General features: G+C 34.5%; 1 protein-coding gene across 8 annotated transcripts in view; it reads right to left on the bottom strand.

Moving 5' to 3' along the window:
• The window catches only part of Atp11b (ATPase phospholipid transporting 11B (putative)), a 116946-nt gene that overhangs the window by 20044 nt on the left and 81512 nt on the right, over nt 1–15390 (bottom strand). For all 8 annotated transcript variants that reach the window (XM_078043713.1, XM_078043712.1, XM_078043717.1 and 5 more), the window contains 3 exons: nt 3333–3398; nt 2736–2839; nt 1984–2149 (listed from right to left, as the gene is read on the bottom strand). In XM_078043713.1, the coding sequence (XP_077899839.1) occupies nt 1984–2149; nt 2736–2839; nt 3333–3398 (336 nt within the window). The remainder of the gene's footprint in view (nt 1–1983; nt 2150–2735; nt 2840–3332; nt 3399–15390) is intronic.

The raw sequence follows: 15390 nt of genomic DNA, 5'->3' as shown, positions 1-15390 counted from the left end.
CCTCAGCACTACATAAAAAAATGAATAAATAAAATAAAGATATTGTGTCCAACTACAACTAAAAAATATTAAAAAAAAAAAAGGGAGTTGGGGACATGACTCAGTGGTTAAATGCCCTGGGTTCAATCCCCAATAATAAAAAAAAAAAGCAAAACAAACAAACAAACAAAAACAAACAAAAACACCCCCAAATAAAAAACCAAAAATCCAAGTTTAGAAATAGTAAGACAGACAAACAGACAAACCTGTCTGTAATGGATTTAAGTAATACATTGCAGAGTGGAAAAGTCTGTCCATATTGATATAAATATATGCATAGGCAGACAGTAATCAATTATGTTGATTTTTCAGTCCCATTTAGAGATTAATATTATAGATACATTCTCACTTCCTCATACTTAAAATGACAACTTTTAAAAAAATTTTGGACCAACTATATAAGAGGCACAGTGATGACAGATGCTTATATTCATTCTTTCTTACAAAAATCACTTGAGGTAATAATAAGTATTTTACAATCTTTTTTTAGTTGTAGTTGGACACAATACTTTTATTTTATTTATTTTTATGTGGTGCTGAGGATGGAACCCAGTGCCTCACATGTGCTGGCCAAGCACTCTACTGCTGAGCTACAACTCCAGCCCCTCATAAGGTAATAATTATTATTGTGATTTTTATAGAGAAGGAAATTGAGGCCTAAGAAAATGACTTAATCAAGGACATACAGCTATCTTATAAATGGCTGAAACAGCATTTGAATTCTAATCCAAATAAGACAGTATTTGTATTAAACTACCAAAGTAAAAACAAAACAAAACAAAACAAAAAAACTACTGAAGTAGATAAATTAAAACCAATGTACTATTTAGAAATCATAATTTAAATCACTAAATACTTAGCACTTTTTCTGTTTGTAAGATGAATACACATTTTCAAAATCTTAATAAAATTTGCTTGGCATGAAACAAAAATAATGTTGAAAAAATATCAACCTGGCTTGGACTAAATGATTAAGGAACTCAAGCTCTTTTTTTTCCCCCCAGTGCAGGGGATTGAACCCACAGGGTCCCTCTACCACTGAGATCTCTACCCCTAGTCCTTTTTATTTTTTTAAATTTTCAAACAGGGTCTTGCCAAGTTGCAGAAGATGGCCTCAAACATGTCATCTTCCTGCCTCAGTCTTCCAAGTAGCTGGGTAGGATTACAGATGCATACACTGTACCTGGCTTAAATTCAGCTTTTAACAAGGCATAAAAGGAGATGAAAATATATTCTATACCAATTAAACATACAAAAAAGGCACATTCAATTAAATATGTACCATTTCTTGGGCATATACTATTTTTAAACATTTTTTCACTTAATCTTAACTACAGTAGGAATGAAAAAGATATATCTATCACTTTACCATTGAGGAAACTAGAATTCAAACTCATAATACTACTAAGTGGCAGAGCTGGGATTCAAATTAAGATCTATCAGGATCTAAACATCATATTCTTAAGCACTATGTAACATGCTGTTAATATTTGCTGTAATTTAATGTTTATTAATAAATGTTTAGTGAAAGAATATATTTTATAAAAATTCATTCTGTAAAAATTATTTAGGTTAAAGAATTTATTTCATATTCTTTTGTTAAAGACCATATAACATAAAAAATATTACTTGAATTCTAACGTTTCTAAGACAAGGCCATATATCTCAGATGTATCTGGAATAACTTGATAATATTATTTAATACATTTTCTAATATTATGTGAATAAAACTTGAAAGTTTGATATTTAAATACCTGGAATTTTATTAATAACATGATATAATTTTAAACAACTTAAAAATATCACATTTAATAATGTTTATATTATAAAATACTTGATATAGGAATGAGTTATTTTCTATTTTATGACATAAGCAAATTATAATCATAGTTGTTTATAACTAAAGCTCTTAACTAAAAAGATATTGAAATAAAAAGTGCTTACCTGTGCCTTTTCAGTACTTGTTGGATGAAGCTGTCGGTCAAATACTTTCTTCACAACATCAAGAAAGAGACAAGTTACAACCATAAGGATTATGGCAAACCAAGCAGAACCACTTGATAGGAGCTGAATAAATACAAAGTACATATTCTGGGAACCTAAAAATGGCCTGAGAAGAAAGACAGTGGGCTTAATAAAAAAACAAAAACAAACAAACAAAAAAACCCTGAAAGATAACTTAATCAAGATATAATAGAAACACATCATATTTGAAAATAAATAACTACTGAGCCACATCCACAGCCCTATTTTGTATTTTATTTTGAGACAGGGTCTCACTGAACTGCTAAGTCCCTGCTAAATTGCTGAGGGTGGCTTTGAACTCATGATCTGCCTGCCTCAGCCTCCTGAGCCGCTGGGATTACAGGCATACACCACGGCACATGGCTGAAAATAAACAATTTTAAGAGTACTCTGGGAAGAGGATTACAGACAAACAAAATGCATAGAGTATCCTTCTATGATCCTAAATAAAAGTTGATGATTAGCTAAATCCAAATTTTTTTGCCTAACTTCTAAAGTTTTTGCTTAGTAAACAGATCAAAGGCACAAAAGGCAAACACAATATAAACTGAAAGAAGTGAACTTATTGCTAGGATGGGGTTCAAAACTATTCTGAGCAGAATTTATTCATGATATAACCCATAACTATAAATATTTATTATAGCTGAATAGATATAATTAAAGTCACTCACCAGAGAATCCCACCATAAAACAAAGAAAATACAAAATAAAATATAATAGATCCCCAGGTAACAAGATGGTTGATCCAAGTCCAAAAATGAGTTTCCAAAGCCATCTAAAAAAAATTTGAAAAGTCTTAGAAATGTAAAATAATAAAACATTATCCTCTTAGATAAAACTCAAGGATAAAGCACATTACGTATTTAAAAGTCTCACCGCACAGTCTCACAGAATATAAGTATTAATGAAAGGCTACTAGTAGAAAGTTACATAATTTCAAGTTTATTATTTTGCCTGTGAGAAAGCAGCACTGAAATTTCATGTGATGATTCTATCTCAACTCCATAGTCTAAAACAACTGTGTGTTTTGTATATATACAGAGCTGTACAATTTCAGTGACTTTTATTTGACCATAAAAATAGGCTGAAGTTTTCCAAAAACTTCAGATAAAAAATTTAAATGAATACTAAAATAGCAATCAGTGAAATTATCCACTGTTGAATAAGGAAAACATCTACTGATAGTGGGGGGGGGAGAAAAAAAGAATATTCAACTGCTAATTATACAGGCACAAAATGTATCTATGTTTCTAATTCCAGTATCATACCTTTACTGTGACTGTAATAACCATGACTGTAAAGACCAAAGTGCCAAAAGTCCAGTTTCCAAACATCTGAACAGAAAGAATAACATGGTGTTAATCAGAAGTAAGGTAAAAGGTAATTTCATTCTTTCTTCAAAATCATTTGAACTATGTTAAGTTAGTTACATATAAAATTGGCTCATTAATAAAGTTTAAAGAATATAACAACAAATTTTGGCGAAGATGTGGGGAAAAAGGTACATTCATACATTGCTGGTGAGATAGCAAATTGATGCAACCACTCTGGAAAGCAGTTTGGAGATTCCTCAAAAAACTAGGAATAGAACCACCATTTGACCCAGCTATCCCACTCCTTAGTATATATCCAAAAGATTTAAAATCAGCATACTGGAGTGATGCAGCCACATTAATGTCTATAGCAGCTCAATTCACAACAGCTAAGCTATGAAACCAACCTAGGTGCCCTTCAATAGATAAATGACTAAAGAAAATGTGGTTTCTATATACAATGAAATATTCTCAGCCATAAAGAAGAATGACTTTATGACATTTGCTGGTAAATAGATGGATCTGGAGATTTTCATGCTAATTAATTTTTTAAAGCCAATCCCCAAAAGCCAAAGGTCAAATATTCTCTGATACGTGGATGCTAACTCACAAGAAGGGCGGGTGTGAGGGAAGGAATAGAAGTTCAGTGTCTTAGACAAAGAGGAATAAAGGAAAAGGATGGGGATAGGAAAAGGTAAAACAGTGGAAACAATTTGATATAATTTTTCTATGTACATATATGAATACATCATAGTGAGTCCCACCATTGTGTACATCTACAAGAATGGGTCCTAATTAGAGTATGATGTGTTCCTTGCTTACATAATTATATAAAAATGGATTCTACTATGATGTATAACTAAAAAGAACCAATAAAAAATAAATAGATAGGGTCTGGGGTTGTGGCTCAGCGGTGGAGCGCTCGCTTGGCACGGGTGAGGCCCTGTGTTCGATCCTCAGCACCACATAAAAATAAGTAAATAAAATTAAGGTATTGTGTCCAACTACAACTAAAAAATAAATATTATATTGAAAAAATTTTAAAAAACAAATATAGATAAAATATGAGAACCACCATTATAAAGTATTATTATGTTTATTATTATCATGTGCAATGATCCTTTGGATAATATCATCAGACTGAAAAACCAATATGGGCTTAAGAGTTGTGTGGCACAGGTTATTTTTAGAATGATACAGCTGTTGGTGACTGTTTTATTCCTACCATGTTGTAAAAATAAGAAAACTCTGTTCTACGACAATTATTTTCTGGGAACTTTCCAAACAGAAAAGACAGCAGATCATTTTGCGACAGTATTTCTGGATACAACATAAGCAGAGCAGGAAAAAAAGAAATTTAAACTTAAAACCAATATCTGAAAGAAAAGATAATGGCCAATGGAATTACTCTTCAAAAGATTCCATGTGAAAATGCAGTTAATGCCATTGAGAAAGTATTTATAGCCTGAACTTTAGTCCTAGTTATAGCTAAAACTGACTAAAGTTCATTAAACACGCAGAATCCCTAAAGAATATCAGGAACACGGATAAGAATATAACCAGAAGTTTATGTTAATTTCATTTACAAAGTAGTCACAATCTTAACATTAGTTTAATAATTTGCTTAAAAGTTCTTGTTTTTTTAAAAAAAACCCATAGATTTCTAATAATTAGCATTTACTTATATTACTTCATTGTATCTCACACATCATTTGTAAATGATAAATCTCACGGGTTTCTATAAGAATTAGGGTTTGCAAAAAGGACAAGGAATCTGGTATGTATTAAATAATAAATAACAGTTATCATTATTAACAATGAAACATCACTTAACATTCCCTTATTTGAGAGTGATTTGGAAGTGTGTCATGATGCAAAGAATGGAAAACTTATATTGAACCTCTGCTTACTTTCCTACTTTTATCACCTCTAAAATAATGACCCAGAAATACAGAAAATTATCGGATTTCAATTCAGTTCCTGGAGGAGTGCTGGTCTCCTCTTTTCCAGGGCTTTAGGGACAGATACTTGTTTGCAGCCAGGAGACCCAGGCCTGGAAATGGTAAAAACTATGTATCTATTTGACAGTATCTAGTTTTACTGGGTTTAGATTGAAAGCATTTTATGTGGTATCTTACTTAGAAGCAGAAGAAGATTCAGGGTTTCCTCTTGCATAAGCCTCATTTGAGGTTCTAGAAAGGGCCACAGAAACACATTTGTGTGGATTTTGTTTTGTCAGCTCCCCAAAAGTAATGTATTTAACTGTAATCTATCAGTTAAGACTGCAATTTCTTTCCATTCTGACATCACTGGTTGGTGATGGACCTGCAGAGGTCATTTTGGGGATGTGGCTAAGGAGAAGTGAGCTGAACTTACATTTGCTTTGCACTAAATGAGACATATTTGGGTCAAAATCACTTTCCAGTGTATTTAGGTCTGTATTCATAACTGTAAGCTTTCTTCTTCTTTTTTAAAAAATATTTTTATTTTTTAGTTGTAGTTGGACACAATACCTTTATTTTATTTATTTATTTTTACATGTGCTGAGGATCGAACCCAGGGCCTCACACATGCTAGGCGAGCGCTCTACTGCTGAGCTGTATACCCCCCCCCCCCATTAAAATAGAGCCTGAATTTCAGGAAATTAGGAGACAGAGTTACTCAGAATATTTTCTATCCTAAACTGTTAACTTTCTGGATCACTTCTCAGATGGGAGAGATGAGTGCACCTTCTAAACAGATAAAGAACTGGTGGCCCACAACCAAGCCCTATGCCACTGCTCTACTTTAGACCAAGTTGCTCTCAATTGCGGGTGATTGTACCTCTCAGGGGACTTTTGGCTGGATATGGAGTCATTTTTGCTTGTCATAACTAGAGGTGTGTATATGTGTGTGTGTGTGCTATTGGTGTCCAGTGAGCAGAAGTGAGGCTTGCTGTTAAACATCCTTTAATTCACAGAATGAGCTCTCAAAGCAAAAAGTTACCTAGCTCAAAATACCAACAGTTTAGAGGGAGAGAAACCCTGATTCTGAGGGTGGGAAGAAAGACTGAAAAAAAAAAAACCCAGTAAAAAATATAAGGAAGCCAAAGTAAGTTACAGATGTTGACAGAAGATAACATGGCCATAAAGAAGGCTTCATAAATTGTGCTGATGGTCAATTTCATTAGGTCTCAGACACGCTTTTAGATGCAGGAATGTAGAATTGGTGTTGACCATAAAGTGGGAGTGCTAAGGTTCAACGCTCCAGTGGATAACATTCAGAGAAGCATAGGAGCCAGCAGTAGAACAGTGAGAAAAGAGAATTTCTTCAAGTTTGCTCTAAACAGACATAGAAAACTGTAACGTAAGTAGAAGGTTGTGGGCCAAGCAGGTATGTCTTTTATTTAAAGATGGGAGAGCTTAGAACTTGTTTGGCAGTGTGTTTGATCCAAGAGGATGAAAGGCTGATGGTGAAGAAATGAGAGGGTAATTACAAGAGAAAAATAGTGGTTTAAGCAAGAGTTGCTTTCACAAAAGGTGAAAGCTTCATCAGGTTTAACTTTATTTATTTCACTTGTATCTATATAAAAATTACTTTTCCAGAGTTAATCAGTTGTTCAGCTCCTATACAAACTGTTTCTATTACAGACCCATTATAATAAATGATAGATTGTAGAGTGATACTATGAGACAGTCTACTTTTCTATTTTCCTCTAAGATACAGCTATATTTAATTTCCTATTAGGTGCCTGGAGTGCTTTAAGTATTTCTTATGAATAAATGAACATACCAGGAAATTCTATAATGAACTAGACAATCAAAGGTATTTTTATAATATAATCTTTAATTTAAGAGCCTGTATTTACTCATCATAAGAATTAAACTGTGTATATTTTCTTGAAAGACCTGATTGGTAATTACATTAGTTAAATCATTTGAGTTGAAATAAAGCATTTTGCAGCAGGACACAGTTGCCACAGAGTTCATTTCTAGCCTTAATAGAGCTCTTACCATTTGATAGTTAGGTTTTAGCAGCTGATGACATACATAGCACGTAAGATAAATTAATTAAGGATAAGAAATAGGGGAGAAATCATTAGAAACTAAAGAAAATTACAGTAAACATTACATAAAGGTTTATTTTCCTCTTTCCCTAAAAACAACTTGAAATTTCATTTTCTCAGTCTACTATATACCTCATTATTTACCTCCAACTAATCTGGCAAATGATCAGTACCTATCTGCATTGATGAAGGAGTGAAGATTTTAATCCTTTGTTAAATTTTTAAAATGATGGAATAGTGTATAATATACTATTTAGAATGGCATCCAAGGTCTGACAATTCCAAAATCTCTACTAGAGAAGTCTAAGTGGAATAACACTGCTCTAATAGCATTTTGCTTTTACCCTCTCATCTTATATATTTTTGAATTTTAATTATTTTATTTTTTTTTAAACTGGGTACACTTTCATAAAGAAGGGAAAAATCATTAATAGTAGAAACTTTCTTTTGAGTTCCTATATATTTTGGTAAAACACACAAAACAAATCAAACCCCTTATTTGGAGAGGATCTCATTTAAAAAAGTTACTAGCTAGTTTATAATTTTCATGTCTGACCAACAAGAATGACTGTAGTAGATATCAAGCTTTGGATGTATCTTTAGTCCCCATTTTTTTTCTGAAGCCTTTGGTTGAAACTACCAGAGAAGCAGAATGTAATCAAGCGTTGGGATGGGAATTAGGCTACTTCTGAGATTGTTCTGATATTTTCCTCCCTGCATCATCTTAGTTTTCTATTCTTACCATGTGACTATTCCCTCCTTCCTGTTCCTTCATCATAATATCCCTACCCATCTCATACACTCTTATGGTAGCCATGATACCTTTTTCATGGCATGTAGTTGAAGTAAGTTTAATTGGAGAGGAACTCTCAATCTAGCTTGTTTCTCTTACATATTCCTGTTACTTTCTTTTCCGTATTTATAATCTCACATAGCATTTTTCCTTATCTATAATTTTACAAAGCTTCTTCCTGAAGGAAGTTTCTTGCTAAGATCACAGAATGACTATATTAACTATTTCCAAAAATGTTGTGTACGACAGCAACATTGTTAGAATAAGCATGTCCCAGATAACACATTCTGCATGGGTCAATGAAGGAAATAAACTTATCCTTTATAAAAAATATAGTCATTAATTTTTAGTCACCTAATTTACTGTATACTTTAGCTTTAAAAAAATTAATTTCACAGATAGTTAAACTCATAGAAACAGAAGACAGAACAGTGATTTTTAAAGATTAGGGGAAGGGGAGAGGAGACAGGAAAATGGGGAGTAGCTGTTTAATAATTACGAAGTTTTAGCTCTAGACCTCTGCTGTAAAATAAAGTGAATATACTTAACATTATTGAACTGCACATTTAAAAGTTGTATGGTAAAAATGTGCCAAATTATATATTTAAAATTATTTGTCAATTATAGCTTTACTAAGGCATAAATTATAAAGCTGTTTTTTGGTACCAGGATTGAACTCAGGGGTATTTGACCTCTGAGCCACATCCCCAGCCCTACTTTGTATTTTTTTGTTTAGACTCAGGGTCTCACTGACTTGCTTAGCACCTCGCCATTGCTGAAGCTGGCTCTGAACTTGGGATCTTCCTGTTTCAGTCCCCTGAGCTGCTGGGATTATAAATATGTACCACCATGCTGGCTGTAAAGCTGTTTTAAAAGATAATTTCATAGAAGTCAGTTTTTCTAGATGCAATGTTGGGGATTTAAAAAAATTTAAATTATATAAAAATCTCTCTCAAGTAAGCTGGATTTAGTGGCATATACCCATAATCCCAACTACTGGGGAAACTGAGGCAAGAGGACCACAAGTTTGAGGCCAGCCTCAGCAACTCAGTAAGAACTTTTCTCAAGATAAAATAAAAAGGGATGTTAATTATAGGGGAAATGGAAGATGGGTGAGCAGAGGAAAGCTGCATTCTAAGTTGGCCATAGTGTAGACAAACACAGTGAATGGTGAAAGAGGGATTTCCCTAAAATTTAATAAAAGGGGCTTAAGTACTCAGAAATTTGGGTGCCATAAACAAAGAAGAAAGAATACATGGAGCCCATCTGATGTCTCCACATACACTGCTTGCATGGATTCATCAGAGAGAGTTGGAGAACAGTTTTGGTATGAAAAAGCCTGAGATAAAAAATGCTACCTAATCTTAGCTGATCCAGAGATTACATTGCACACTGGTGCTGGAAAAGCATGTTCTGAAACTCAACTGGCTATGGAGAGCTGAGGCAGGAGCTATCTTGGGGTGAACATACCATTGTGCTGACCGTGGGACCCAGGACATCAGGAAAAAAAAATCCCCGAAAAACAACAACAACAAAAAACAATGCACAACCACAATATTCTAGCAGGTGCTTATTTAGGGACCTAAGCTGGGCCTGGTGGGATATGAGTGAAACAGGTAGAAGAAGACTTTACCCAGGGGCATTTGAGTTAGAAGGGGAAGGGGAGCCTGATTCACTTTTGTGTCTGGTGGCTCATGTGATCAGCTGAAATAGCCAGAGTCAGAGTGGGTGGGGATGGGGTGGGTTAAACACTCAGAGACTAAGACTGGCAAGGCTGTGCCTGTGGGGTGCAGTGAGTGAAGAATCAGCCCTTCTGCCCCATGACTGGAATTCTTTGGAGGCTCCAAGGAAGCAGACCTGCATAAGAGATCCACTATGGTCTAGCCTTAGGGGAGGGTCAATCTAGTCTCTCCAAAGAAGGCATCACCCCACAAAGCCCCTGAGGCTTGATTAGATGCTCTCCCACCTGCTAGAGCTCCCCTTGTGGAACACTGCAGAAGCTGTATCCTGGGACTGCACTGGTCTTAATGGATAAAATGCCAAATGACAGTATGTCCTAACCCATCCCACCTCATACTGGTGAGAAGGGAAGCAAATCTTATATCAAATGCCACTCCAATTGGCAGCTCAGAGTACAACACAAAATCAGGAAGGGGTCAATAGCCTCACCCCCCTTGCTCTATCAAAACATAAATCAAGAAGAATTAGAAAAAAAGACTTGGACATAGACAGTGACCACTCAAATCTAGTTAACTACTTTGACCATCTTAAAGAAGATGGTTCCTTCATTCTTCATTAAGATTTTGGATTTTTAAATTTCATTTAAATTTTTTTTTCTGTGTGTGTGTGTGTGTGTGTGTGTGTGAGTGTGTGTGTGTGAGAGAGAGAGAGAGAGAGAGAGAGAGAGAGAGAATGAATGAATGTGTGTGCATGGTGCATGTGAATTCTGACTGTGCTGATTGGTTCAGGGACATATATACATACACCCATTTGTTTCTTTTTACTTTCAGTTTTAGAATTGTTTAAAATGAATTATTTTTCCTAGCATTGTCTTTTGATGGTTAAGGTTTTTTAGATTATATAGTTTTGTTTGTATTATTTTTATTTGTTTATTTTATTTTTTTTAAATATTTTTTTTGTTAATGGACCTTTATTTTATTTATTGGTATGTGGTGCCGAGAATCGAACCCAGTGCCTCATGCATGCTAGGCAAGTGAGTTACCACTGAGCCACAACCCCAGCCCCTCATTTGTTTATTTCTATAAGTTTCTCTTTCTCTCTTAATCTTCTGCTAACAGCAATATTCTATTGTTTTCTCTCCCTCTCCCAATATGTTGCTTCTTCTATATTTCCCCCTCCTTCCATAGAAACACCATCTGCTACATCTCTTCTACATTCTCTCTATTCTCTTTTTAATATATATATTTTTTAGTTATTAATGGACCTTTAGTTAATTTATTTATTTATATGCGGTGCTGGGAATCAAAACCAGTGCCTCACACATGCTGGGGGGGACAGTGGTACTGGGCATTGAACTTGGGGGCACTTGACCACTGAGCCATATCCCCTGCCCTATTTTGCATTTTATTTAGAGACAGGGTCTCATGGGTTGCTTAGTGCCTTGCTAAATTGCCAAGGCTGGCTCTGAACTTGTGATCCTCCTGCCTACACCTACCCAGCTGTTGGGATTATAGGCCTGTGCCAAGGCGCCTAGTCCTTTTTGTTCACTTTTTGAAATTGTAAACTTATAAAAATTCCGAATACATTTCTCTCCTAATTGACTGTATTTTTACCATCTTTCAAAAATAATTGGTTTATATAACTCCTGCCCCCAACATTAAGGCTAATACAATCATTACTGCTGTGGGTGATATAGTTGACACCTGCTATTTGCATTAAAGCTAGATCTAGTTCATGGTAATTATTTTTATTGTTGACAACTGCTGAACCAACCATTCTTGTTTATTGGTTACCACCAATAAATTAATGTTGAAGATGGAATAGTAAAAATTGGGTATTTAACTTTAATGCTGTGTATTGTTTGTAACGGGTTGTTACTACAGATTATTTTGCCCCATTCTGTGAGGTGCTGGAAAACTACAGGGACACTAAAAGTTCACAAGTTAGAAACTCTGCTGCTGAACTAAACATTCCTTGACACTATTCCAACTCAAAGAAGTGAGGACACAAAGTCCCAAACTAATAAGGACCTAAGGAGAAACAATCAGAGAGAGAACTCAATTCCTACCCTTTGGCATCTACTCATACATCAAAAGAAGAGAGAAGTCCCAGATAGGTGAATTATTTACACACAAAAGGATGAGCAAAAAAAGGGGTAGGGGAATCCACCTCAGTTGATATGCAAGACTTCTAAAAATGTGAGAAAACAGGCAAATAAAATCTCTCCCCAAATACCATAACTCCCCAAAAAAGGGGATAGTGAAGTAGATGAAAACCTAGAGAAAGATTATAAAAAAATGATTTAAAATGTTCAATGAATTGCCATACTACCAAAAGTGCCATACAGATTCAATGCAATTTTCATAAAAATTCCAATGAAGTTCTTCATAGAAACAGAAAAAGCTGTCATGAATTCATCTGGAAAAAAAAGAGGCCCACAATAGCCAAAGCAATCCTTAGTGAGAAAAGTGAAGTAGGAGGCATTACACTCTCAGACCTTAAATTATACTATAGAGGGGGCTGAGGTCGTGACTCAGTGGTAGAGCACTTGCCTAGCATGTGTGAAGCACTGAGTTCGATTCTCAGCACCACATATAAATAAATAAAATGAATGTCCACTGACGACTAAAAAATATATACTTTAAATTATATTATAAAGTTATCATAACAAATACAGCATGGTATTGGCACTGAAATAGGCATGAAGACCACTGGAAAAGAAACAAAGACACAGAGACAAATCCAGATAAACACAGTTATCTCATACTAGACTAGGGCACCAAAAACATTCATTAAAGTAAAGACAAATGGTGTTGAGAAAATTGGAAATCCATATTTAGCAGGATGAAATTTAACCTCCATCTCTTACCCTGCACAAAACTCAACTCAAAATGGATCAAAGACCTAGAAATTAGAGCAGAAACCTGCACATCCTAGAAAATGTAGCCACAACATTCCGGCTTAGGAACTGACTTCCTCAAAAAGACTCCTAGAAGTGCAAGAAGTAAAATCAATAATCAATAAATGAAATGGCTCAAACTAAAAAGCTTCTTCCCAGCAAAGGAAACAATCAAGATGTAAAGAGATCCTACAGAATGGAGAAAATTTTTGCCACCTGCACCTCAGGTAGAGTATTAATTTCCATGATATATAAAGAACTAAAAAGATTTAACAAACAAAACCCCAAATAACTCAATCAATAAATGGGTAAAGGATCTGAACAGTGTCAATTCTTAGAAGAAGAAATACAAATGGTCAAAAAAATTTATGAACAAAATGTTCAACATCTCTAGTAATTAGAGAAATGCAAATTAAAACTACACTGAGATTCTATCTCACCCTAGTCAGAATGGCAATTATCAAGAATTCAGGTAATAATAAAAATTGCTGAGGATGTGGGGAAAAGGGTACACTCATAGACAGCTGATGGGATTGCAAATTGGTGCAACCATTCTGGAAAGCAGTATGGAGATTCTTCAGAAAACTAGGAATAGAACCAAAATTTTTGTCCCAATTATCTCACTCCTTGGTATATATCCAAAAGATTTAAAATCCGCATACTATAGTGACACAGGCATATCAATATTTATAGCAGCTCAATTCATAGTAGCTAAGCTATGAAACCAACCTAGGTGCCCTCAACAAATAAATGGATATAGAAAATGTGGTATATGTATACAATGGAATATTACTCAGCCATAAAGATGAATGACTTTATGACATTCGCTGGTAAATAGATGGATCTGGAGACTATAATGCTAAGTGAAATAAGCCAGTCTCAAAAAGCCAAAGGTCAAATGTTTTTGCTGATATTTGGATACTAACCCACAATGGCAGGGAGGGGGGAAGAAGAGATATTCAGTAGTTTAGGCAAAAGGGAATGAAGGGAAGGGAGGGTAAGAAAAGGGGCGACAGTGGAATAAATCTGACATAATTTTCCTATGCACATATATGAGTACATCACAGTGAATCCCACCATTGTGTATATCCACAAGACTGGGGTCCTAATTAGAGTAAGATGTTTCAAGTTTGTATAATTATATCAAAATGAATTCTACTGTGATGTATAACTAAAAAGAACCAATAAAAATAAAATAAAATGTAAAAAAAAAGTTCAGTGAACTAAAAGAATATCTAAGAAAGGAATTAAGAAAGCAAGTATAGGAGATGAAAGAGTACTTTATTAATAAAGACATAAAAATAGTGAAAAGAAACTAAGTAGAACTCCTAGATATGAAAGACACAATCAATCAAATAAAAAACTCACTTGAAGGCATCAATAACAGATTAGATTGTGTAGTAAATAGAACCCCAATCACTGAACACAGAACTTTAGGCCTTGAAGATTAGTTATATGATTTTGATTACACAGAATGCAAGAAAGGGAACAAAATACAGAACATGACCAGAATATACAATAACTATTGAACAACATTAAAAGACCAAATCTGAGAATCATTGGGATAGAAAAGAATATGGAGGGCTGGGGATGTGGCTCAAGCGGTAGCGCGCTCGCCTGGCACGTGTGTGGCCCAGGTTCAATCCTCAGCACCACATACAAAAAAATAAAGATGTTGTGTCCGCTGAAAACTAAAAAATAAATATTAAAATTCTCTCTCTCTTAAAAAATATTTCTTTATCTCTAAAAAAAAAAGAATATGGAGATACAAACTAAAGGCATAAAGAACATTTTCAATGAGATAGTTACAGAAAACTTTTCCTATCAGAAATGAGATAGAGGTCCACAAAAAGGAGGGTCATAGGACCTCAAATAGGTGTATTCAAATGAGAAGCTCATAAAGACATATCATAATAAAATACCTAACAGAACATAAAAAAAGAATAATAAAAGCTGCAAGAGAGGAACATCATGTCACATTTAGAGGCAACCAATAAAGCCTACTTTTGATTTCTTGACTCAGACCCTAAAATCAAAGAGGGCCTGGAATGAGATATTATAAACCCTAGAAGAAAACAAGCCAAGGTTAATATACCTAGCAAAACTCAGATTTGAGGGGGAAATAAAAATTTTCCATGACAAGAATAAACTGAAAGAATTCATGAGCACCAAGCAAGCACTACAAGGAATACTCAAAGATAAACAAAAGAAAAATTTCCAAAGCTCCCAAACACAGGAAGTTCCAACAGAATTCACTAAATAAGAATCCAGACTGGTCAAAATATAGCAAAAAAACAAAATGGGAGGAAACCACAAATACATATCCATACTAATGCCAAATGTTAATGGTCTCAACTCCCCAGTTAAAAGACACAGATAACCAGAATGGATCAAGAAACATAATCCAACTATACACTGTTTACAAGAGACTCCTTTTAATAGGCAAAGACATCCAAAGGCTGAAAGTAAAAGGATGACAAAAATATTCCATGCATATGTTCAAGAAAAAAAGCAGGAGTAGCTATTCTCATATCTGACAAAGCATATTTCAAGCAAAAATTAATAAGAGACAAAAAAATTCCACTACATCCTAGTA

This window comes from Ictidomys tridecemlineatus, chromosome 3 (assembly GCF_052094955.1).
Source record: "Ictidomys tridecemlineatus isolate mIctTri1 chromosome 3, mIctTri1.hap1, whole genome shotgun sequence".
In the NCBI taxonomy this organism is placed as follows: Eukaryota; Metazoa; Chordata; class Mammalia; order Rodentia; family Sciuridae; genus Ictidomys; species Ictidomys tridecemlineatus.
This window is presented reverse-complemented; position numbering and strand designations above follow the sequence as displayed.